Here is a 25,481-nt window from a genome sequence, read left to right as displayed (position 1 = left end):
TGACCACTACTGTAACTACCCGAAAACTTGTATTGGATACAGACACAAGCATTGCGGCCTTTTGTAAGAGTTATTTTTCAACACTTAGGTTTTCTTCATTTGTTTGTTTGTTTTTAAGCTAGATGCATCAACATATCGCAAGTCATACAGCGACTTTCCGGCTCTTGATTCTGAATCTGGACCACATGTGCCCTTCAGAACATTCGTTTTGGCACCGGCAAGAAACTTGGTAAAACCACCAAACCACAGCTTCTTGGCTTCCTCGAATGACGACACGAGCAGGTCTCGAACCAGTAGATATGAGGTCTTGTGGTTTAAAATCAGCGACCATAACAACTCGGAAACAAAGGCCACGACATTAAACTAGTTGACATAAAATCATGATAGTCCTTTCTTTGTTACTTCTGAAATTAGTATGATAGTGCTAATTAAGCTTAGGCATTAACAGACCAATAACATTATGTCTATTTCTGTAATGTTCTAATAGCTTCAAACGTTATAATTGAGCCGCACCATGAGAAAACCAACATAGTGCATTTGCGACCAGCATGGATCCAGACCAGCCTGCGCAGTCTGGTCAGGATCCATGCTGTTGGCTTTCAAAGCCTATTGCAATTAGAGAAACCGTTAGCGAACAGCATGGATCCTGACCAGACTGCGCGGATGCGCAGGCTGGTCTGGATCTATGCTGGTCGAAAATGCACTTTGTTGGTTTTCTCATGATGCGGCTCAATTATATTACTTATGAACATGGAACACTTAAATAACTACATTTGATGTCTTTCAGTGGTTGGGGTAGATGCGGTTATCACTATAGATACACCTGCTTTCCACGAGTTTGCTGCAATGGTTGGACTAACTATGCACATGGTTGCAACCAACGTATGAGAATATTTCTGTCGAAATTCAAAAATGTAGTTACATTCATTCTAGTTATCTAATGAAATGGAAGCCCTGAATTTTCATCTTACAACCGCTCAATATTCCTGCCATGATGACGTACAAAACTTTGTCAGATATATGCATGATACATGTTAATTTCCATTAAAAATGTTTGGTATCAATTTACCACCTTTTTTACAGATACTTTTTCTATTGTTTGAAATGTAAACGCTGTAACTGACGGCTTCAACACCAAGATTTGATCGATGTTGGGAAATGTAAGCATTGTTTTGTTAACGACAGAAAGAGTCTATTGTTTTCGTATGCGAGCATACGTCTAGCTTTATTCACAATTATGCACACCTTATATGTTTTATAGAGAAAGCAGAAATTGGTAAGTTTTAACTCTATTTTTAAATTAAATTGAACTCAAATTTCAGCAATATGTCCTACGCCGTGCTATAATGGAGGCACCTGTATACAGCCTGACACATGCAAATGTCTGCCATCCCATGATGGAAAGTACTGTGCGACATGTAAGTGAAGTGTTTAGTGAACATTACGCAGCAATTTATCCAATGGTAATAAAATATTTATTTGTGTGTCCATAAATTTGTCGCATTAGTTATCATCTGGTAAAAGAGTGTCTGTTTGTTACGTATGTGCTTTTTTATCATTGTCCATATGGCATGTTGTATGGACGACTGCGTTGGATTTTCCTGTAAGGCTTTAATTTTTTGTTCTAAATATCTATGTTATGATATTTCATTTTGGAAGTTTGGCTTTTAGTTGGGTTCAGCTCGACTGTCTTATACTTAATCCATTCAAAGCAGGTGATAAGTCAAAATATGCGTTTTCTTATGACTAAAAGCAGCCGATTTCTTATGACTATGAGCAGAACTGCAACTGTCAAAGATTTTTATCTTCCATGAAGCGACGTTTCTACAGGTAATATTCGATAATACTGCACATCGCACCAATTCGTAACCAAGGTGGTCGTGGCAATTGCATAAAACAAAACTGGATATTTCCCGCTCCGCTCCTTCCTTCATTTAAAACTTAATTCAAAGGATAGAAATGTTGAAAATCCTCGGCGGTGGGAATTGTGGGCGCGCTGTCACTACTTTTCAAACGCTCCTCGTATAGACGCGGCTTGTATCATATTCTTGAACGTTTAACAGTAATTTTGTAAGATATTATTTTTGCTTCTTCCGTGCAGCATTGCGAATATGGAATGGCTGTTATAAGTTTTAATTTTTGGTTAAGTGCAAAATGCGTATTTGTGGTCGATGATGGACACTTTAACTGCTGAGGAATTCATTATGTGACTGTTGGCATCAATAATAAAATAATCATAATTATACTATTAGCAAATTGTTCTATATATTAGTGACATCAAGTAATACATGTACTATATAGGTGACTATCTGACCCTAATGAAAACAAACAACACATATACATTTTTATGTAAAAGTCAATACTTTTGTGGAGTTAATTTACTCAGCCCACTGTTTTACAACATAAAATATTATCTATTTATCTTATTTCTTTTTCATGTGACAGAAAAGCCACAAAAACAAATTCTATGTATATAACGAAAGAATTACAGACTCCGCCAAACGCTGAAAAAATATATTTGAGTATTTTTTTATAGTTTGTAGTGCGATTACAACTACTATAATATTACAGCATCCTTTTTATAGGAATGATTAATATGCAGAACAATAACTCAATTAGGCTTAAAATTTTCATTTTTGTACCTAACAACGGCACCGCCTCTCGCTGAATTCCCAGCCTAACTGTGTGATATACGAGTACTTGTCCTAATAAAACTAAACCCAAGTACAACATCATGGTGTACTTTTGGTAGCAATTATATCATTTTTCATGTATACAAACTTAGAGCAGCCCGTAACACCATTTCATATGTGAAGATTTTATTTTTGTCTTTCTTGAATATCACATTCTTCAATAGATTTAAGCAACTGTCACGATGACATGCACCACATCACGGAGAGCAATGCCTTCCATTTTTATACGCCCGAAGGGACGTATTATGTTATGGTCCCGGTGACCGTCTGTCCGTCCGTCCGTTAGCAATTTCGTGTCCGCTCTGTAACTCTTGAACCCCTTGAAGGATTTCAAAGAAACTTGACACAAATGTTCACTACACCAAGACGACGTACAGAGTGCATGTTTTGGATGTGTTATTTCAAGGTCAAGGTCACACTTAGTGGTCAAAGGTCATATGAGTGTGTTTCGTGTCCGCTCTGTAACTCTTGAACTGCTCGAAGGATTTCAAAGAAACTTGGTACAAATGTTCACCACACTGAGACGACGTGCAGAGCGCTTGTTTCGGATGACTACCTTCACGGTCAAGGTCAGAGTCACACTTAGGAGTGAAAGGTCATATGAGTGTGTTTCGATTTCGCTCTGTAACTCTTGAACTGCTTGAATGATTTCAAAGAAACTTGGCACACCGCACAAATGTTCACCACACTGAGGCGACGTGCAGAGCGCATGTTTTGGATGACTCGCTTCAAGGTCAAGGTCACACTTAGGGGTCAAAGGTCATATATGACTTTGCTTTTTGTATATTGCTCTGCACTGCAGTGCTCTTGCTTTTATTTTGCAGATCGTTTTTTGTTCTCTTACAATAATTTTTGTTTTTGAATTACTTCCCTTTTTTGTTACTATAAATAGCTTATTTTGAAACTTTTTATTATTGGCCGTAGGGAAAAACCGAGACCACTTTTCTGTGGTACAACATGGATGGTACATCCAAGTTTTAGATGTATTTTGACATAACTTTACCTGGTAAGAATTTTTTTATGGACTTAGAATTGTTTTTTTTTGGAATTTCTTCTTTTTTGTTGTTCCTGTCCTTTGGGCTTCAACAGTCAAGTTCTTTAAATTTTGCTCCCATCCTCTGATGTAACCCTTCGGGCGTATATTGCCCCGCTTGGCGGCGCTCTTGTTACGGCATGTACATCGGTTTGTTTCGAAGTTCTGTTCGCAGTTACATCTTATAATCGCAGTTACATCTTATAATCTTCAGCAATGTTTCAGGTGCTGGGGGGTAGAGTCGATATGACTGGTAGAAGATTATCATTGATAAGTTTCTGTTCCTATTCCTGTCACAGAAGCGTATTGTTTCTAAGTCATTATTGACTTAGTAATAGTAGATACACTCTTATACAATAATTGTGATACGTGATTGCTGCGCAAGTTGGTTATAATGTTTAGCTGGTACTAGTCTAGACTTTGTCAGAAAACTTTCTTAATCGCAGCGGGCCATGCCATTCATATTCAACACCTCTATGTAGTAATACTATAGCACTTTCACAACTTGTCATTACATGACGTAATGATGGCGTCTTGACTTTCCAAAGTTCACCGTTTCAAATGAGTTTTTCCAGTCTTATTTATATGAAATTATAGCAATTTTGCTGCCTCAGGAAACCTAAATGAAAACAACATTTTCCTTAAATAAAAGTGTGGGTTGAAATATACTTATTACAGTTGCAATTTTAAGATGTTGTTCTTTTTGGCACAAGGATGCTCAAATTTATACGAAACAGAAAAGTAGTAAAATTAAAGGGAGGTAATAATAGTATGTTCGTTCGCAGTATTGACCTCAACGAATGCAATAATAAGTTTTATATAAAGCGTATTGTAATCTTAAAATTCAAAATAAGTATGCAACATTTGGCTATCATATAAGTCACACAAATTTAATTGTACCGTCTAGACTCGTACATGGTCCAGTATTAAGCTGTCCATGCAAATAACTGCAGTATCAATTGTAAGTTAAGAAAATAACGAGAGAATTTATAGCGAAATTGCTTAAAACGTATATCGCCGTAAAACATTTGCAAAAGAAATTTGAATCATAGTTGTTTTATGCACGAATGAAAGGTGATATTTGTAACGGATAGCGATATTTGAAACTTGTCAACTGCGTATACAGATATTCTGAATAATATAACATTCAACAGCATGTTGCCTGCGTTATTCCAAAGTGTCATGTCTTCGTGGCGACCCCTTTGTTCGTCGAACATAAATGACTAATATAAAAAAGAAAAGTAAAACTCAAAAAAAAAAAAAAAAAAAAATCAAAAAAATCCAGAAACGTTTCATGATGCCAAGCTTGTTTGAACATTTCATGCTGTAATGCATCCATGATCTATAGGCTACAAAATGAAGCTCACTGAAAAGCATACAAATGATGCAAACAATTACCTCCGTAAAAAAGCATGTATAAAGTTGTCTTTTTCAAAAAACTTGCGCAAGGCAATCTTTCGTCCTTGGCTGCCATTCTGTTGACGCTGCGTGCGAGCCCTGCTAAAACGTCACGATGATTGATAAGAATGGACATTGACCGTTTGACCTTTTTTTTTTTAAATATTAAATTGTGTTTCTCGAAGTTATATCAACGATTAATAAGCAATTATTAGTATATTAAACATTTACAATTTCTCTTGATAGGTAGAAATACAGTTCTTTTTCTTTTGTTACGGTTATTAGCCTAATGTGTGCTCTTATTTTGAAAGGAAAATAAATTGTAACATTAATGCTATCAGTTTTAATCTACATGTGATTTAACTTTGAGCAGCATTCACATAAATAAGTCTAAAAGCAGATGCGCGTGTACGAATTAATGCGACTGCACATTGTACATTCAAAACTGTATAATTGGTTTTCTATAAGCATGTTGCAAAATATTTTAGGAACTACACCCAATATCAAATAAACTTTTTTTTCAGTGAAGTGTTCCCATTTGTCACCTTGCTACCCTGGTACGTGTAGTTACCCTGCCAAGTGTGCCTGCTTTCCTGGATTTAGCAATCCAAATTCAGGATGCCTGCAGTGTAAGTATTTCAACGCCTTATTAAATCTCATTCTATGTAAAATGCAAAATCAGCACGTTTTTCTTCTTGAAATATAGCAATATCCTAATGAAAATGACAAAATTCAAATGTTGACATTTCTTTTGCTTTTGTTGTGCCTGACATAGACTCGGTCTTTGAATACGTACATGGTTCGCGGAAGTCGTAAAATATACATATTTAACTAGTTTCAGCTAATAAAAATCCTCCAGACATAACTTCCTGTGAGTTGACTCTGGCCAGCATCAGTCGGACAGATAAAAAGCAACAATTCTACCACAAGTAAGAAATTTTGCATTATACCCATGTTAAAATGAGATCGGAAAGCAGCTCCGATCAATTAACTTAGGTTATTGATGCTACAAAATGTAGTACAATTGTCTAGAAAACGAGAAACTGGTACAAGTTTATGTTAGCCCTAGGAAACACTAGTGATTTATGGTTTACTTGTTGGTGAAAGGTATATAAAACTGAATACAATTTTTTAATCTTTTATGATATTAACAATGATGACTAGACGGTTTGCCCATATCTTATAATCACTAACACGTAAATGCTTTAGGGAAATGATACTGTAAATGCCTTAACGCCATTACAGTACAAATTGCAGTTCTAAATTAAAAGAAGACAAAATATAACAGTGACACTTTTACATACATTTTATACATTTTGATCATTTGATAATTATGGCAAGTGAACAATGTTTGATCCTTTTTCTTTTTTCTTTTTTTAAACAAACTATATTATAACTGGTGCGATCTTTTATGAATGCAGTAATCTGCATTTTTATAACTTTCAAGAAATTAAATGAAATCGCAAAATTAGTAAAATTGTATGATTCCTTGTTATATGTTTTTTTTTTTAATTTCCATATGTTAATAAAAGCACATATTTGTAAACGTAAGCCATATGTCCATAATGTATGCTTTCTAATTTTAAAGATATTGCCAAGTGCAATAACTTTTCTTGCAGGAACCAGTACACATTTGTAACCACTGGTAGCTATTTAAGAAATTACTTTTATTTCTTTAGTGTACCGTGTTCCGATGGAACTACTACAGAAATATTTTGGTCAAATCAAAAATTTTTCAACTATGTCAATCTTTCCATGGAATCTATTTATCATGCCTTACCACAAATGCCTCCAGCACCAGATTATGTTACAGCGAAAGGTTTTGGAATCGTCGAAAGCAAAATACAAATTGCTCATACGAAACATCCACGTAAAGGTAAATCATACCATTTATATTTTATTTGATGTTTGTTTTAAGTCACGCTGACACAAAAGTATTTATACAGTTATTTTCTAGCTTTTAATTGATGAAGAAGACCGCAACTGGTCATCAGGTATTTTTTGCAGTCACATATAATGTAACTTTTTGTAAAGTGTACAAGTTAAGTTGATTATTTCCTTACTGTAGTAAATCTTCATTTTAGTAATAGTTTTTCATTTGATGTAGTAACCCTTTTATTCAGATACGCTGCTTCATACATTCGTATAAAGTCATACAGATATATGACAAAAAGCAAATTGTATCCATATTACGGCTTTGTACTTTTTTAGTGTTGCAACTGGTTTAATTTCTTATTGAAATCCATTTATATGGTAAGTATTTTGCAATAGCAAAACATTTGATCAATGATGATCCAGTTGGTTGTGTTGTTAATTTAAATTTATTTATGTCAGGTACACATCGTTTTGTTGCTTTAAACAAAACATATACATGTCCCGGTTTGTCCAGCACACAACCGAAAAAAGATCCAGCGGTTTGTGATATTATCGAAGAAAACTACAAAACCAACATAGAACACAATGATGTGTAAGTAGTTCCCCATAAATGTAGGTATTTCAAATGAGCAATGCCATACACACATTCATGTTATATAATACTTGAATCGTTTGAAATATGTGTAAAATACACAGCATGTCTGGATTGTACAGAAAGCATTCCAGCATGAAATGAAACGTTCATCATTTTAAGAGGAAAACTGTCAAGGCAAGGAAATGATTGTTTTTTTTTAAATCTTTCAATGATGATATACACATGTGGAAAATGTTAATTTGGGAGAAAATTCTGTAGCTGAGATTGTTTTTCTTAAATTATAACTTCGTGAGTACTTGCATTTATTTTTTTAGATCACGTAAACATTCTTTAACTTTCATTCCATGTCTTTATACTTCTAAGAGTATAAGAAAATTATTAAAAAGATCTCATTCAAGTTTCTAACAGATTTGATTATTCGATTTAGATTTATGGTGACATATTCTACAAAAAACGGTGGCTTTCGAAAATTGTATGACTCGAATTACCACCGTCCCTATAGGACTGACACATACATCGGGCAATCTAGCACTAAAACACTGGAATTCAAGTTCGATTTTATTGTCCCTGTCCATTGTTCTGAACCAAATGCTACAGCGAAATGCGGCCCAGGAGAGGAGGAACCTCTGTTTATAACAGAGGATATCACAAAGGTTTGCTTGTTTGTTTTGATTTAATAGTCATTTCGGCACAGTTAAGCTCGTTTTGTCAATTTCAAGCTTCTGATGATAGATAGAGACTTTGAGAGCCTTTTCGGAAATAATTAAGCTCTTAGATCTAACTACAGACCTTCTGCAACCAATACTTTCTTAGATAGAAACTTCTAATGTTCCAAGAGAGATTATTTACTCTCAGCGCCGAGGGTCAAGTGATTCGAAGTGACCTCAACCACTCTGCATCAATGTCCTATTACAAAGGTTGCCGTTGCCTCTGAAGAACAGTTGTAAAATGTTTTATTTTGAAAATAAGCAAATATATTTTGCAAAGGCAATACCTTTGTTAATACAGAAACGGAATAAATAGAATCATTTGAAATGGGCATTTCTCATCCGTTAAATCATATAAAAAAATTTTAGGGTATAAGATGCTTCACTTGTAAATATTATCTCAGGTTTTCTACCGTCATAAATTATCAACTAGAAACAATATTTTTTCACTATAGAACCCAATTAACATCACATGGGATGGCTGGTCAGATGCACTATCTCGTATATCTTACTACTACATGGAAGTGTTTGAACTGAAGCCTAATGTCCACGGTGACCTTACAGAGCTGGAACCACTAAAACCAGTATTTAACTTTAGAACAAATGAAACATATTCTATTGAATTTCCTACATACACACCGTCTCAGCCCGGGATGTATTCTATTCTTCTTCGAACCGCAGACCACGCGAATAATTCTAAAATAGCACGCCGTTTAGTTCTGTTTGACAATCATTCAAATATAACTCTTACGAAACCCGGTTTCCTGTCTGGCAAAGCAATTAATGTCTCGGATATTTCTGTTGGTGACGGAGGCATGCACGTGATCAGTGCAGAACCAGAAACGGGTTACATGTGGCAAACAACAAAGAATGGAACAAAAACAAGAATAATCCTAGATTGGCAGAATCATTTCGTCAATAAAAAGCACGAAGATGGAAAATTTCTAAATCGCGTCCTTGCATACCCGATACAGTTTGCAAAACTTCAAGAAGATGGAATACTACGGAGTGAAAAGTAAATTATATTTAAGATACATTTAAGAAAATTTGAACATGTTGGAAGTGATCTTTATCTGTAGTGTACCTGTGTCTGTTTTTGCTCATATTAATATTGATGATTATGAGAAATTAACGCAACGATGAATCCTGTTTGAAAGAGGAGCATTCAAAATGTTCCGATATAGATTTCATTTCTTCTTACATGTACTATCAAACATGTCCGTATGATATGACACATATATATACACTAGTGCGTATGGCAAAAGGGCTGAATATATAAAAGGGCAGACTATTTGTTTGAGAAAACAAATAGCCTTTTTAGATTTTATGTCCCGACGGTGAATTTAATGCTCTAAATACGCGGTCTGAATCACAGTATTTAAAGCTGACAGTGTATCAAGATTGACTGCATAAAACAGACCCACCATTTGTGGTAAATGTTATCATACATTAAGACATGATGACATGAACTTTTCTTACCTATAGACACATTATTCTGAAGAAATACCTGTGTAAGGTAAATCAATGTGAGTAAAATACATCAACTGTATCAGCATTCACACATAATGACGTTATTTTTGTATGACGTCACTGCTGCATGACGTCACTGTAACGATCTGGTAATGTTTCCAATAATTGATAATTTGTTAAATCTAAAGGTATAAACGGTAAGCAAATAGATTCACTCCACATGTTAAGTTGTGGCAATAAGTAAATTCTATCCTCACTTTGGCATATGTCACAAACCTGGTAGAACCTCGTCTTTGAACAACCTCAGATGGGGACTGCCCTGTGCATACCTAAAGACCATGATAAATACAATGTGAATGTGTTTGGAACTCTACGCTTTCTACATAGACATGAATTGTTAATGCTTTACCGGTTTATACATTGCGCTTGTTAAATATTATAATAAGGTTTTTTTTTGCAATGATACCTTTCGATTCCATGTTTTCAGCCCTTCGACTATATATATGCCAAATAAAGGAGGAATAATTTGCTTTTTCGGAACACCTTGAATTCCCATCGTTTAGTAATTATACTTCTGTAAAATGTAAATAAATACACCTAATTTCCATGATAAACCCGGTAATGTTAGTCTCTATATAGTAACATGACATAACTCACTCTATAAGTTTCACATTTTACCAATAAAAGTTATGCAATTGTTATATTCTACTTTTAGCAAAATTGACACGAATAATTTCAACTACCTGTGACATGTGTTCGATCTGAACAGTGATTACCATAATTTTCAAAATATAGCGACACACCTGTGTCCTACACACTGTATATTTATTTTAACCATACTATCTCTGTCATATGATAGTACCATGTAAACTTCATCAAAGCTATATGATATTAAATCTGGATTTTTATAGGTTTGTCACTTTAGATGATCATGAAGGGAAAAGAACTACGAGTGCTATACCAAATGTTCATGGCATTGTGAAATTCGAAACAAAGAGAGTTCTAACTGATGATAGAAATGTACGATACCAAATTACCGTCATAATTTAGACAAAGTTTTATATACATGTATAGGTTCCTTATTGTTCATTTATATAATTATTAGAACATTTGTAATTACATTATGCGTACATGAAGGTGTAGTAAATACTCATGCACATAATCATAAAAAGTGAATTGTCTCTACATTTAGTATCAAATTGTTATGGGCTTAGTTTTGTTACAGCAAGCGCTTACTGGGACAAATCATACAAGTCTACGTTCGCGCACTACAAGTATGAAATCTCAGTATCTCTTTTGTCAATGTTTTTACGATATTAAGGAATCAATATGTAAAGGTGTCCAGAATTGGATATCAACTAGAGATACTTTAAAGTCGCATATGGAGATCACGACCATTTCCTTTTCGAAAATGCTTAAATAAAAATTTAAATATTTGCATTAGAAGTGTGGACACCATATATGCTCAAATTGAATGATTTTTGGGAGTCTATTCTTTCTGAATTGTGCAGGTCCCTGTTGATGGATGGGTGTCACATCCTTTAATTGAGAAATATGAATTAATGGAAGACCTGAGTGATGGTAGTCATGTCCGACTTTGGGTCCGAGCAACCGATGTAATGAACAACACACTAGCGGACTATACAGAAGTACATATTGACAACACACCACCTAGACTTGCTGACACAAAACTACACAAAAACATTGTTAATGGAACTTACACATACTCATCAAGGTTTATTACCATTTCACATAAGATGTTTTCGCTATTTTTATAATATAACGTCGGTTAATACACTATCGAACATGAGCAAAACGTATATCTGTATACATTTTAAAGTTTTGATTTATTCCATATACTGTGTATTATATATAATGAATTCTCTTTTATGAATTAGGATCCGCGAGATCCAGTACAAAATAAGTTTAAAATGGCTGCCAATTATGTTAAAATCTTGTAGTCGCGATTTCGCTTTTATATAGTTATTTAAACGCCGTGTTTGGGGATGTAAAAGAAAATTTAACAATTTGATATTTTTCAGGATAACTTTTACGGCGTCCGATGGCGGAAGTGGTGTTCACAAGCTGGGATACGAACTTTCTGTAGAAAACAGCACAAAGTCTAACAAACAAGGAACTATCACAGCCAACAGAAATAATGTAACTAAGCTCTTTTGAACTTACGGAGCTAGTGCTTATAAAAATATCCTTTAACGATAGTTTCAATGTGACGATAGTCTAGAAGAAATACAAAATATTTTACTTTGTGTTATTTGCATTTGCCCTAATTTTACAAAATCATGAATGTGTAGATAGCAAGGCCCTTCAGCCTGTAATCAAAGATGTGATTTAAAAACGCGCAAGAGATTAGCTGCATTCTTTTATATTTCCATGTTTGTAATAATACAATGTCATGACCTGCACGGAAAACAGGAAAATGACATATATTAGGAAAAGACAATGTGTTTAAAGTATACTATTTTATTGAGTGAATGTAGCATTATGCACAGTACTGGATTTATTAAGTTGAGCATAGACCACAACTTTTGGAGCCGTGTAAGAAAGTTATATATTTATGTTTTTAAAACTATACCGATTAGGGACTGACTGAATAAGTTTGTAGATGAAGTTGCGAAAACACATTGATTTAGGGAGGGTCTAAATTGTGCAGCTGTTATCTAGTAGAATAGCTGTACTATACTGGTTTTTCAGAATGATCTTCAGGATGATCATGTGGAAGGAAAAAGTTGATCACTAGGTTGTGGTGTTTTTTTAAGAAAATAAATCACGCAGTTTTAACATCACGTTATTTTGTGAGATTATAAAGTGTTTCAATATTTTTCCAGGCCACTGATGCTTGCGGCAAAGATCCGACTTGCCATTGTATTTTGGACACCTGTTTCCTGATAGAACAAACAATTGATATCGATAACTGTTGGTTTCTCGTTCCAAAAAAAGACCTGAACAAATCTGCCGTGGTAACCGTGACTGTCTACAACCAAGCTTTACTTTACACGGAATTTAGCGTCAATGTAAAAACTTACTCCTACTCTAATAGAAAATTCAAAGAAGATTCAGATAACTTAAAACAACTTATAATATACGTATATGTCATTGATATGGTAGGATTTTAATACTGAATATCACATATATAATCAATGTTCATATGTACCACATGGATTCATAAGAAATGTATTTGAATGCATTTGTTTAAAACATATGGCATAATGTACTTCATTTCATTTATGTATGATGTTACAATTACACAATTAATGTATTTCTGCTTTATTATTTAGAACAAGTTTTGTTTTCAGATATCCCATCTTACAGAGTTGAGAGGCTTGGAAGAATGTAAGTTGCTACGTACTTTTTTTTACCTCACGTGTCACGTAGTAACAAGGTGAGCTTTTGTGAGCGCCTGCCGTCCGTCGTCCGTCGACGTCGTCCGTCCACAATTTCTTGTGCACAGGATAGAGACCACATTTTGCAACTGATTTTAATCAAACTTGCATACAATTTATTTCGGCATAATATCTCGGTTCTTTTCAAAACTGGCCAGATCCCATTATGGGTTCCAGAATTATGTCCCCTTAAATGGCCAAAATTTGCTATTTTAGATTGTGAACATGATAGAAACCACAATTTGCAATCGATCTGAATCGGACTTGCAAACAATTTGTATTGGCATAATATCTTTGTTCCTTTCGAAAACTGCCCAGATCCCATGATGTTATTTTGGCTTTTGCAGCAATATAGAGACTTCATTTATGGTTTGATTTAATACAAACTTGCAAGATATCATTAACAACAATAGATTTTGGATTCGATGATGAATCCATCAGATCCAGTCATAGGTTTCGGAGTTACGGCCCCTATTTGACCCCTTAAAGAGCCAAAATATGATAGTTGTTACCATGTGAACACGATAGGAGTGACATTTTACATTTGATTTTCACCACACTTACACACAAAACTTAAATCACAGTAAGATTTCGGTTTCTTTCGGAAACCAGCAAGATCCCATTACAAGTTCTAGATCCACTGCCCCTAAAAAGTGCAAACTTTTCTATTTTGGCCCTTCAGCAATATAGAGGTTTCATTTATGCTTTGATTTGAAACAAACTTGCACAGATTTTTTATATTGATGATTTTTAGGCCATGTTTGAAAATGGGTCATGTGGGGTCAAAAACTAAGGCAACAGATCAAATCAAAAGAAAAGCTTGTTGCCACCACAGAGGCCACATTTATGACCCATGATCTTCAAACTTATGACCTTCATTTAACTTGGTGAGAATGTTTACCTTTATGATTCCTATGCCATAAATTAAAACTGGGACATATGGAGTCAAAAACTAGGTCACTTAGTCAGATCAAAGGAAAAGCTTGTTTTACATAGGCATTTGTTTTTGAAGTAATAACAAGCATAGAAATTTGGACCCTAAACTCAGGTGAGCAATATAGGATCATTTTGGCCCTCTTTAATAAATTATTTAAGTTGTAAAATAAAAACTGTTAGCCATTTGTATAATTATGTTAGAGCAGACATTTACAGATCCTTAAATGTATAAATTATTTACAGATTCTGGTCCGACCAACATTCGTGTAGAGAAAAATTTAGCTACTGGTGTTCGTCTAGTGTGGGATTTGCCCGAAAAGGCGTCATGTTACGGCCGCGCTGATATTGAAATTATGTTGATAAACCCTGATGGAACAGTTCGAATAATCAACGTTTACAATGAGGAAACTTCCGTGGATCTAGTAGGACTTGATCCAGATAAAGAATATAGCATGTCGTTAAGACTTGGATTTCAAGGGACAGAGCTAGCAGCATTACCTTACTCCTTCAAGACAGGTAATACGTTGGAGAAATGTGTTACTTAACACTTATAACACTATTATTACATACAAATGTTAAATGTTAACATTCTTTGATATTAGGATAAGAGCGAAAGACAATTCTTAAAGCGAAATATATTGTCATTTTAATACTTAGATGCATTGCCACATTTGTCTTTTCAAACCGTCAGATGCGTTAAGGATCATTTAAGGTGTTAAACGTTTAATTTTTAACATTAGAATTTGCTCGATTATGATGTTTAATTTAAACTCCGAACTGCCAATGTCCACACCAAACGCCTACCCAGTTAGCCCAATATAGAGAACCGCATGGTTGTAATTTCGATCCACTGGAGGTGCTATGTTCTCCGTGACGATTCTATAAAATACATGTGTCTAAAGTCATAGGTCTTCTACCGCTGACTCATGTAGAGAAGCGGAGTACAGGCTATTACTAGTTTTGCTTTATGTGGAGAAGTTGGCAGTTATTTGCGGAACAGGCTAGCACTAGTTCAGAATCCAGGAACACCTATATAAGGTTACAAGCCAGCCCTATTATAATTAAAATACTGTTGTAAAACAGTGCTAAACCCAAACAAATAAACAAACAAATCTTATAAAGCAGTATTAACTGAATATATTTCTATATCCCAGTTTCTTCAGTTATAAGTTAAGGCTAATCAGTATGTACTACATTTACAAAGCACACAGAAACACAACAAAAAAGGTTTAACCGAATCTACATTTATACTTCTATTATTAAACTGAACATAAGTAGAAAAATTGAAAATTCTATATCACATGAAACGTTTATTTCAGCTCCACAGAAGAATTACCTTTCAGGTGGTATTATTGCTGGAATTGTTGTTAGTAAGTTGTTAATTTGTTAATAAGTCGTAACGTTAGAGATTATAATACTTATACTAAAAGGGAAATGAACTTGGCAATTCGGTGCCAGATCTTCAGCTTCACAATCAATTTAATTAGTTTAAGACTTGAAGAATAGATACAATTGTTCAGACTAACAGATGAATTTGAGTTAAAAATGTTTTGTTCTGTGTGTTACTACACAATTTTCAAGTTCCTTACTTGTTGAAAACAAGTTTTTGGGACTTAAGGATTGTGATTTGCATAGCTTCAAGGTAAATGTCACTTCTTGGCGGAAGTTGTGAAATATTAATAAATATTTTACGTGATCTGTTCATAACACTGTCACCGATAAAGGGATGTTGGCAAAACTATTTTCCATAATGCGACAACATGTCCTGCACACAACAATATCCCTAGCTCAAAGGTCAAGGTCACTACCGGAGGTCAAAGGGTAAAAGGCTTTTATTTCCTGTCCGGTCCGTAACTCTGTGCTTTATGAAGAGATCTTCATATTTATGGACACAAAGGTTTCCCATAACGAGACGGCGTATCACGCGCAGCACTCAGATACCTAGTTCAACGGTCAATGTCAATTCGAGGCTATTATTCAGTTATTTGTATTCTTATCTATAACGCTGTAATCCACCAAGGAATTTTGTCATATTTTGCTACAGATGTTGCTACTGTTGTTCCCCATAATAAGACGATTGTTCGTGATCAAATCCCGGCCCAAAGTTTTAAAGTTCTAGGTCACACTTGGAGGTCAAAGGTCTATAGTTTTTTTCCATATGAGTCGACTTGTCATGCACTATACGCAGACCTCGAGCTAAATGGTCAATACCACACTTTAAGGTCAAATGTTAACATTTAATCTTTTCCTTTCACGCTCACATGTCATATGGACCCAGTTGATAAAACTCGTTATTGTATTTTCTTCATTTTTTCCCCTTCAAAATAATGATTCGTTACATTTTTTTTAATTAAAAAAAGCTGTTGATTTATATAGCAAATATTAATTCTTACTCTGTGTGTTATACCATGTCCGTACATAATACAATATTGTACGTACATAATTCTGAACAGTAAGCTTTACTGCATGTGAGATGATAAGTCAATTTCAGCAAGGGATTTTAAATTGCGTTGCACTGCTTCTGTAGCGTATTGTTTATCTGGAAAGCTTCTTGGCGGATGTGTAATATTTTTTCATGTTAAATTATATTTATCTGTCGTAAATAAAAGATCCAGGATCACTACAGTGAAAATCTTGTATGTATTGAAGACTTGGTGTTTATAAGTTGAATGTTTCTATCCTGGTGAAAATTTATGTTGAAGGGCTAAATACATTTATCTTGAACTTTGTTTTATTTTTGAATTAATATAAGACGTCAATTCTTAATAACCTCTGAGCACAACTGAGCAAACCGTGCGTGGTTCATTGTAGGTGTATTGCTGATAATCGGATTGTTGATTGCAATATTTGTGGTACTATTAAGACGAGGCCATATGAAGCCTGTGCGACGTGGATTTAATGCGTTGACTGTAAAATACCGGAAGTCAGTGGCTGCCAAAAGGACAAGAGCACGAAGCAATGCGTACGGAAGGGGATATGTAAGACACTTCACACGTACTCTGTAGTATTATCCGTACAAGTGTTTGAAATTACTGCGCAGTAAATGAGGAAATCTATGTAAAAGAATCGTTAAAATTATTAGAGTTTTAAACTAGATTTATGTGCTTTAGCCTTAAAATGAATTTGGAGCATAGGAAAGGTAATTTAGTGGGAAGTATGCACATAGATAAATGCTCATTTAAATAAATTTTATACATTTTTATTTTATAAACATTTTATTCTGCAGAGCAATGCGGAGTCATTGTACATGTATGGAGAGATGGACTTCAAGGATATACAGTCATGGCAGCTTAACCGTGACAATATTGTTCTAGAGTCTTTGCTGACATCTGGCAACTATGCCGACATATTTCTTGCAAATCTAAGGACCTCAAAGGAAACTGTCGTTGCCAAAACATTGAAGCGTACGTTATGATTGTTTTGAATATTCTGTTCAGGAAATGGGTCAAGTATATTTATCAAGAACACGTAATATAATCAAGTAGCTGAGTGAGCATCAACTAATATGACCTCTGGACCTGTTATCAAGAAAGTCGCTTATGGCTATGATATTTTTTGCATTTTTGTTTTTCTTGAGTTTAACGTCACACAGTATGGAGACTTTCTAGCTTTAATGCTGGAGGAAGACCCCAAGTACCCCCGTGCATTATTTCATCACGGTTGGGCACCTGCTTAGAACCACCTAGTTTCCGTCAGCCAGCTTGGTGTCTTCCTCACATGAATCATTCAACGCCAAAAGTGAGTCTTTAACCCACATCGGCTACGGACAAGTAATTAAAGCCAACGACATTAACCACTTGCCAACGGAGGCAAAAATAAATATTAAAGAAATCTCGTAACAAACTACGAAACAAAATTGCTTTACATAACAATTGCTTGAAGTGTTAAAATTGGTATTTAATATAAAATACTATATTTTTCATGCAAGAGGGGTTTACAGAAAATGACGAACTCCTGATGAAGGCGAAGATTAATTTTAATGCTGTTGAGGTGGGAAAGCATGAGAACATTTTACATTTCATCGGTGCAGTTGTTTCTGATTCTGAGAGTAAGTTGTCTTCAAGTGTTTAATACAAATATGTATATATAGTTATACCATGTTACCTGATGTATGTCTTCTTGCATGTCCCCCTGAGCATTGATCTGAACAATCAGTAGCTATTCTCCAGATTGTATCTCATTTTGGAATTCACCTTTTGAAAAAAAAAATGTTTTTAGCATTTATGTCCTTATTGAAATATTGAAATATGAGGTAGTTTCTCAAGAATTGTACTTTAAAACAGATATTGTTATTTTAAGGTAAGTTTAATGATAACTTAGCTGACGTTATCTACACCTGATGCTAAAAGGCTTAGATCTGAAAAAAAGTTCTTACTCTCTGTTAGTATATTGCTTTAAGTGAGAACTCAGTTTAGAACTTAACGAAACATTCAGTAGGCACTAAGAATATCATGAAAGTGATTTTTGGAAACATAGAATATTATTTACTTTATACTCCTTTACAAATTTAATCATATAATGAGTAAAACATAATTTTTAACAGTATTTCTGTTTACCTTCTTGAGCTTTTCTTGATTCCGTATCCATGCTGAATCATTCTCCTAAATCATAAATTTTCCTTGACTGGGGTAATAACTTTTCTGTGCCTAGAGAAAAAAAGGCATATGCAAGTCCTATAAATCTATAAGATTTATTTTCAAAAAGCATTTACAGCAATCGTACATAAATAAAGCTGATTATGTGTGTTGATAACTCACTGTATTTCTACATTTAAGTTGGACCTTTTATTATCTATGAATTTTGCTCGAACGGACAATTACGTGACTACTTACAAACATTGAGAACCAACCTGACCCTAGAGACTCAAGAGAGACTTCAGAGATTTGGACTGGGTGTAGCACGCGGCATGGAACACCTTGCACAGAGAAAGGTATAGGCAAGACATAATTTTGATTCTGTATAATTTTACAAATTGCATTGTAAAAGCTCATTTGTTTTTAGCTTCGGTTTGCTATTTTTGTTTTACTTTAATATGCTGTTAGTAAAAGAATAAAGTATTTCTTTTTCTGTTTGTATGAAGGCGTTTTGTGTGTGTGTGTGTATATGTGTGTGTGCTTTTTGTCTAAATTAGAAGGAAGTTGTGCATGAATAAGGTTCTGTTATGTGTGAATATTTTGAGAGTCTAGTGCAAGAAATATGCTTAATAGCAGGTTTTGCTATATTTTATATGGACAGACATAGTTTCTGAATTCCGCTGATATACTTACAAACTCTTTAGGCGGCGTTGACTAGGAAAACATCATATTTAGATCTCCAGAACTACATTTTAGATGGTGCTTTCCACTTAAGATTTTATTGGTCGATCATTTTGTGTATTTCCACACAATAATAACGAAATCTCTTTAATGAGACGGTCTGTGCATTTTCAAAAATAAAGAAATAATAAGGTCGCCATGACCAATCCCATTTTAGATTGTACATAGACGATTGGCTGCACGAAACGTACTAGTAAATGCATCTCTTGAAGTGAAAATAGCTGGATTTGGACCACAGCCTGATGAAAATAAAGATGGTGATGGACAAGCAAACAAAAGGGTAATTTCGTGAAGAATAATTTCAAAGATTAATATTATGTGTACAATAACTATTATTACACTGTCTAGAGATAATAATTTGACAGTGATATTCACAGTAAAGTTACAAAACCATAACAAGAATAAGGTTAAAAAAGCATCCTCATACATGCTCATACATGCTGAAATATGTATGAAAATATTGATGACCGATAGAAATCTTCAATTAAGTTTAGAGGAAATCGTCCTTGCACTTCTCCTAAATATCATTCTAACAAGGCAACCGGCTTGACTAAATCTTGTTTGTTCATGATTTTTGTTTAAATAGTGACTAGATGAGATTATTTCATGTTTTAGACGGATATTTGTTATAGATCTTCAAATATAAGGACAGGGTTAGAGGTAATATTGTTAATATTTCTGTTTCAAACATCTTGGAGTTGAATCTTGCAAAAAGAAGTCATATTATTTAAGAAGATATTGAGAATAAATCTTGGCAGCAAACCCCTTTCGTACATTGCAAATTAAATCTGAATGTGAAATATTACACAGATGATACTTTCAGAATTAGCCGACAAGTCATATTTGACTTAAGTTTAAATACAAAGCAACAAGTGTCACTGAAATTTACCTATTTACCTGATATGTTGCATTTGAAAAGAGACATAAATCAATTAAACTGCATGATTTTTTTGGTTTTATTTATTAACTGTGTGAAATTGGAGAAAGAAGAACAAGAATAATTTGTACTGCGCAGAATTGGCCGAATACATTATATTAGCTGACAGCTCGGTCTTTTTGAATTACTTATTACTTATATAAACATAGATTGTTACTTATATACACACAAATGTCTGTAATGTTTGAGAGGTGTTGTAATCAAAGTTTACTAATGTATTTTCAATATGAAAGGAGCGTATTCCAATCAAATGGATGGCCCCGGAGTGCCTAAAGTCCACAGCGGATGCGACAGAAAAGAGCGATGTATGGTCATATGGTATTGTTGTGTGGGAAATATTTTCTCTAGGTATGAATTTGAAATAAGTGTACCCCTTCGGATAAGACAGAAATTTTGTTTAGCTTAATACAAAACATGTTGTTGGTCTGTTTGTCTGTATGACAGACTGCTAATGATAAAATCGTCTGATCTCATTACGTAAAGAATGATTAGGCCAGTTGGCGATTGATGTATGCAAGATCAGTACAACGATGTCAAATGATAGTGGCTTTGAAACAGAAAAGAATGAAAACTGAGAAAATTGAATTTTTTGTCTACAAGCTTCATATTGCATGTATAATGGTTGCTTGTAGAAAGTTTCAGATTAAACAAGGCGACCTTGTGATTGACTACTGACTGTTTCCAATCAATGATAAGAGAATGCATCGACCAATCAAAAGCAATTTGTTTTTCTTGTCAGATAACTACTCTTATTCATTAGAATGTAGATCCCTCAAAAGTCAATATCATAGTGACCTTGAAACTGAAAACAGTTTCTGGTTAATAAAGAGAAACTTGGATCTCTGCCGTCAAGAATTATCAGATAGATAATTTTAAGTTAGTAGACGACTCCTATTTATTTCTTTGTCAATACGTCATTGTAAAAGGTCACTTCGCACTTGGGACGTACAACATTACATACCCTTGGCATCCGAGAGGCTAGTATGTGGACATACGGGTTTCATAAGCGTGCCGTTTAATGAATATTGTGAATGTCCATACATGATGCGATAAACTAGTTTTTATTTATCCATGTAGGGTTATAACATGGCCAGAAAAAGAAACAATTTTTAGATATAATCATTCTGCAGAATTTCATAACAAAGAACATTTTATTAGTCTCTAAATATGTTGATCTGAATATTTCACTATGAAAATACATTATGAACATGTATACTATTTCCGCAGTTGAACAGAACATACGCATTTCTTATTCATATATCTGATGCCAAGCTAATACTATGGAAAAGTAATGATAACATTTCCGTCTTCTTTGTACGCTGAAATAATAAGACATTTTATACTATATACAACGTTAATTGATTAGTTTGTTTTATTTTTAGGGGAAAGTCCCTATGGGAACACCAAAGGCCGTGACATTCCAGCAAAGTTGAAGGAAGGCTTCAGGCTTCAGAAACCAGAACAATGCGATGACAGGTTTGTTTAACGTTTAGTCATAATTGTAAAACAAAGGCTTTGAACTTCTTGCTTTAAGTTGGATGTTTGAACGGCATGTAAACAAATGCAAGTCAACAGTCATCAGTATAACGCAATGATTATCATACTAACGACGTTTCTGTTCAAGCTTTCTTAAATGCTTCTTTATTTTGGCAATAGTGTATTTTATAGAGTTGTCGGTAGCCGGCAAGTACACTTCACAGTTCCATGTCAGTTTTTATGTTTGCACTTAATGTTACTTTACAGATGGTATGGTGTAATGAAACGAACATGGGCTGAAGCCGCAAAGAAAAGGCCAACATTTAAAGAGATTCGAAATGAACTGGATGAGATGTTTGTAGCAGCTCCAGTTGATGATTATTACTACAGTCAGTAGAGAGCAATACAGACTAAATTGTATATAACCGTTGATTTACAGTGATATAATCACATAGACTTGTTCACATACAACGATGTCGCCTGTATCTTATTAACTTAGTGGTTCTTGCTGTCTTTCACCAAAACAACCATTAATCTTTCGTTACATTCTTCTTCTTTCGCTTAATTATTGATGGATAAAATGAAATTTGATATTCGAGTATTATAAGAAATTATAAGACACGATATCCAGTAATATAATGTGTCAATGTTTCGTTTGTAAAAACCCTTTCATTGCTGCTGTGCAACATACATGAGTACAAGGTGTATGAAAAAAAATATATCTCAAATTTCCTGAAAAATGACATCACTGGAAATATGATCAGCATTAAAATTTAGCAACAAAACAATACGGATAATTCAAAATTACACACTGGATACAAATTCATTTAAAAATAATATTTGTTTCACACTTTGGGTGGCCATTTTTATTCCTGGTTATTGTAATAGAGGATTAGTTTAAGAAATAGATGTTTACAATTATACTTTCAACCGATACTGTTTTATTCTGTTGTTCGCGAACTATAAACTGTATAAATATAGAACCATATGGACACTGAACCTGATTACTTGTTTTATAGGAGAAGCCAATGACACGACTAAATTGTCATTTAGATTTTGGAACAAGATTTTATTTTTATTCTAATAGATCTATATATATATACCTTTCATTATATTTAATGTGTCATTTATTGTGTTTTATATTGTTTACGCTAGTACTTACTTTGACTAGGTCGCATTTTGAGATTTTGCTTGAATCTATATTTTATCATTTTGCTTTGATATTCATACCATTTCTGTCAAGTGGTATTATCTCATCATAATATGCCTTTATGTGACTCCAAATTACAGTTGTCTATCTTATGTATATAATAACATAGCTAATTTTTGTAACACTTTCGTACACGTGTAATATATTTTGACATCCTCCTGACTGTATACATAAGTTTTAAAACGCTTATTACATCATACTGATAATAGAATTAAAAGGCATAATCTAATCATCGAAATGAGTTGTACGAAGAATATAGCAATTTTTGCTTTATTTTAGTTCGTATAAGGTTCTATTAACTAGTATTTCATGTTATTCTACATTCATTGTTATATTTAATCACTGTGGTGGGTGTTATATAATCGGAACAAAAGTGTATTCATATAAATGTTGTCTTTACTTTCTTGTGATAATCAAGAGCTTATTTTGAATATATAGCTACATTTATTTCTTGTGAATAACATGTTTTGTAATATACGAGTACATACGATGGCTGTTTCATTAAATCGTAGACATTGAAAATTAAAAGAAATTAACATTAATTTACATGTACGGGGTTTCAACAGTTATCACGGGATACACTCAAATAATTACAGTACAATGTGTCTCAGAATTATGGTTTCACATCAGGTATAAGTGAAGCACATACCGGCGATCGCTTCACGTCGTTACGCCAATACGGTAAACTACATGAAGTGCGATGTACGTTCTTTCTCAAAATATTCCTCTGCATGCTCAAACCACTTCCGGAACCCAACGCGCAGACACACATTACATTGATAATTCGTAAGTAAGTAGTCGCTGTAAAGCTGTATAGTAATAGAACCCTGTACATTCAGCCAATTCTCGCATTCCCCTCTTACTACCATGACTTATTTGCTATCTCCGCAGCTTTTTTGGTCTTCGTCGGTACGCGTGTGTTTATGATTTTCCCGGAAATGCTTCTTATAGGCTAGTGTCCGCGAAACATTTTGAACCCCTGAATATGTCGCAACCCGCTAATAATATATACGTGAGTTATTCCGCATTTTAAACAGAATCCTATCAGTTTCCGTTGCGTCGCGGCATCTTACGACGTCTCTAGCTTAGCAAGATGTGTTACAGCAGCACTTGTACGCATGAAACGACCACTAATGTCACTTACTTGAAATTTTGCAGCGTGGCATCTGAATGGTTTATGCTGACGCGTATAAAATGTTGAGCGGCGTTGTTGACAATAAGCATAGCATATGTTATAACCGTTTGAAGACGGATCATATTGATGAATCGCATGGGCTGCGCCGCTCACATCAATTTTGCGTCAGTTTAACTCTAAAAGTATATCGTCTGAATTTTAGTCAAATCATAAGTAGTTAACTGGAAATAGCCACACTTTATTTGTAAGTGTAAACTAATTGCAATTGGATGTCACTAAAACTGATTTATTACAAGTGTCTACGATTTAGTGGGACAACCCTTGTGTATATAAAATTTTAGAGAGGTTGCGATTTCAAACGCATACATTTGTGGCTCAGTTAGCTACAGTTACACTTAAATATTTCAGTTCGCTTGACAAATGGCGGGCATGCCATATCAGGCTGCTCGTGAAAAGCGTTTTCGTTCTATTTATATCTTCACTGAAACAGATTGAACAAACACAATTCAGCGGCTATCAAGTTTCACTTGGATGAAAAAAAAAACACACAAAAAAAAAAAAAAAAACACCAACAACACTGAAAGCACATCCATTGTATTATTATTTTTGTAAGGCGTGAATGAATCAAGATATTTAAAAAATTACATTTGTCGAATGAACTGGATTGCGATCTGCATTACTGATTATCAAACGTACTGACTGTAGACTGAATAACCGCTTTGCTGAATATCATGTAGAATGGCTGACAAAACTGTATGACAGCAAAACGGAATGGCTAGTTAGTAACTGACAAATGACTTTCAAATTATTGGCACACTATTCTTGACAAACCATGTCTCAGAAACTGGATAGTGAAATTTGTTTCTCAAACAAGATGTCAAGCTGTCTGTTTGACATGTGATTTTCAAACATGTATATAGTTCTATAGATAGTTCGCCATTTTCTCCAATAAGCGGTATTTCAAATAAACATTTCATTTGCGCAAAAGGAACGTTGACGCTACTCACTTAAATCGAAGTCTAACCAATGTACTTGTACAAATAAACAGGTATACATACATTGATGACGTAGAACACGCATGTTCGTAATACACGTAGAAGTATACGTCCGCATTTGAAATTGAAACCTTTCTATAAAAATGATTTAACACTTTATTATATAAACAGATATATACAGGCTTGTGGTCATTTATTTGTGTTGTGTTGTTTTTTCCCCAACCCTTAGCATAATTTCATTTCATCCTGCGACACTAGCATGCAAAATCAAGAGATTTCGAAACTTACATGGCAAGGGCTTGAAG

The 25,481-nt window shown here is 34.3% G+C and overlaps 1 protein-coding gene across 1 annotated transcript; it reads left to right on the top strand.

Moving 5' to 3' along the window:
- LOC123531686 (uncharacterized) lies at positions 1-25,372 on the top strand (the record flags this gene model as incomplete). The annotated part of the gene is given in 24 exon segments (XM_053535955.1): positions 1-63; positions 788-882; positions 1,323-1,418; positions 5,649-5,753; positions 5,960-6,053; positions 6,804-7,000; positions 7,459-7,591; positions 8,022-8,247; positions 8,757-9,316; positions 10,683-10,791; positions 11,283-11,506; positions 11,814-11,931; positions 12,618-12,803; positions 13,086-13,122; positions 14,352-14,624; positions 15,428-15,478; positions 16,920-17,086; positions 17,335-17,512; positions 18,037-18,156; positions 18,884-19,038; positions 19,581-19,703; positions 20,594-20,708; positions 21,743-21,836; positions 22,104-25,372. Coding segments are annotated over 24 exon segments (3,649 nt in total), but the record flags the coding sequence as incomplete, so codon positions are not given.
- Positions 25,373-25,481: the final 109 nt, after the last annotated feature.

Source organism: Mercenaria mercenaria, unplaced genomic scaffold, assembly GCF_021730395.1.
Source record: "Mercenaria mercenaria strain notata unplaced genomic scaffold, MADL_Memer_1 contig_600, whole genome shotgun sequence".
Lineage (NCBI taxonomy): Eukaryota > Metazoa > Mollusca > Bivalvia > Venerida > Veneridae > Mercenaria > Mercenaria mercenaria.
The sequence above is the reverse complement of the archived record's forward strand: the minus strand, read 5'-3'. Positions and strand labels throughout refer to the sequence as shown.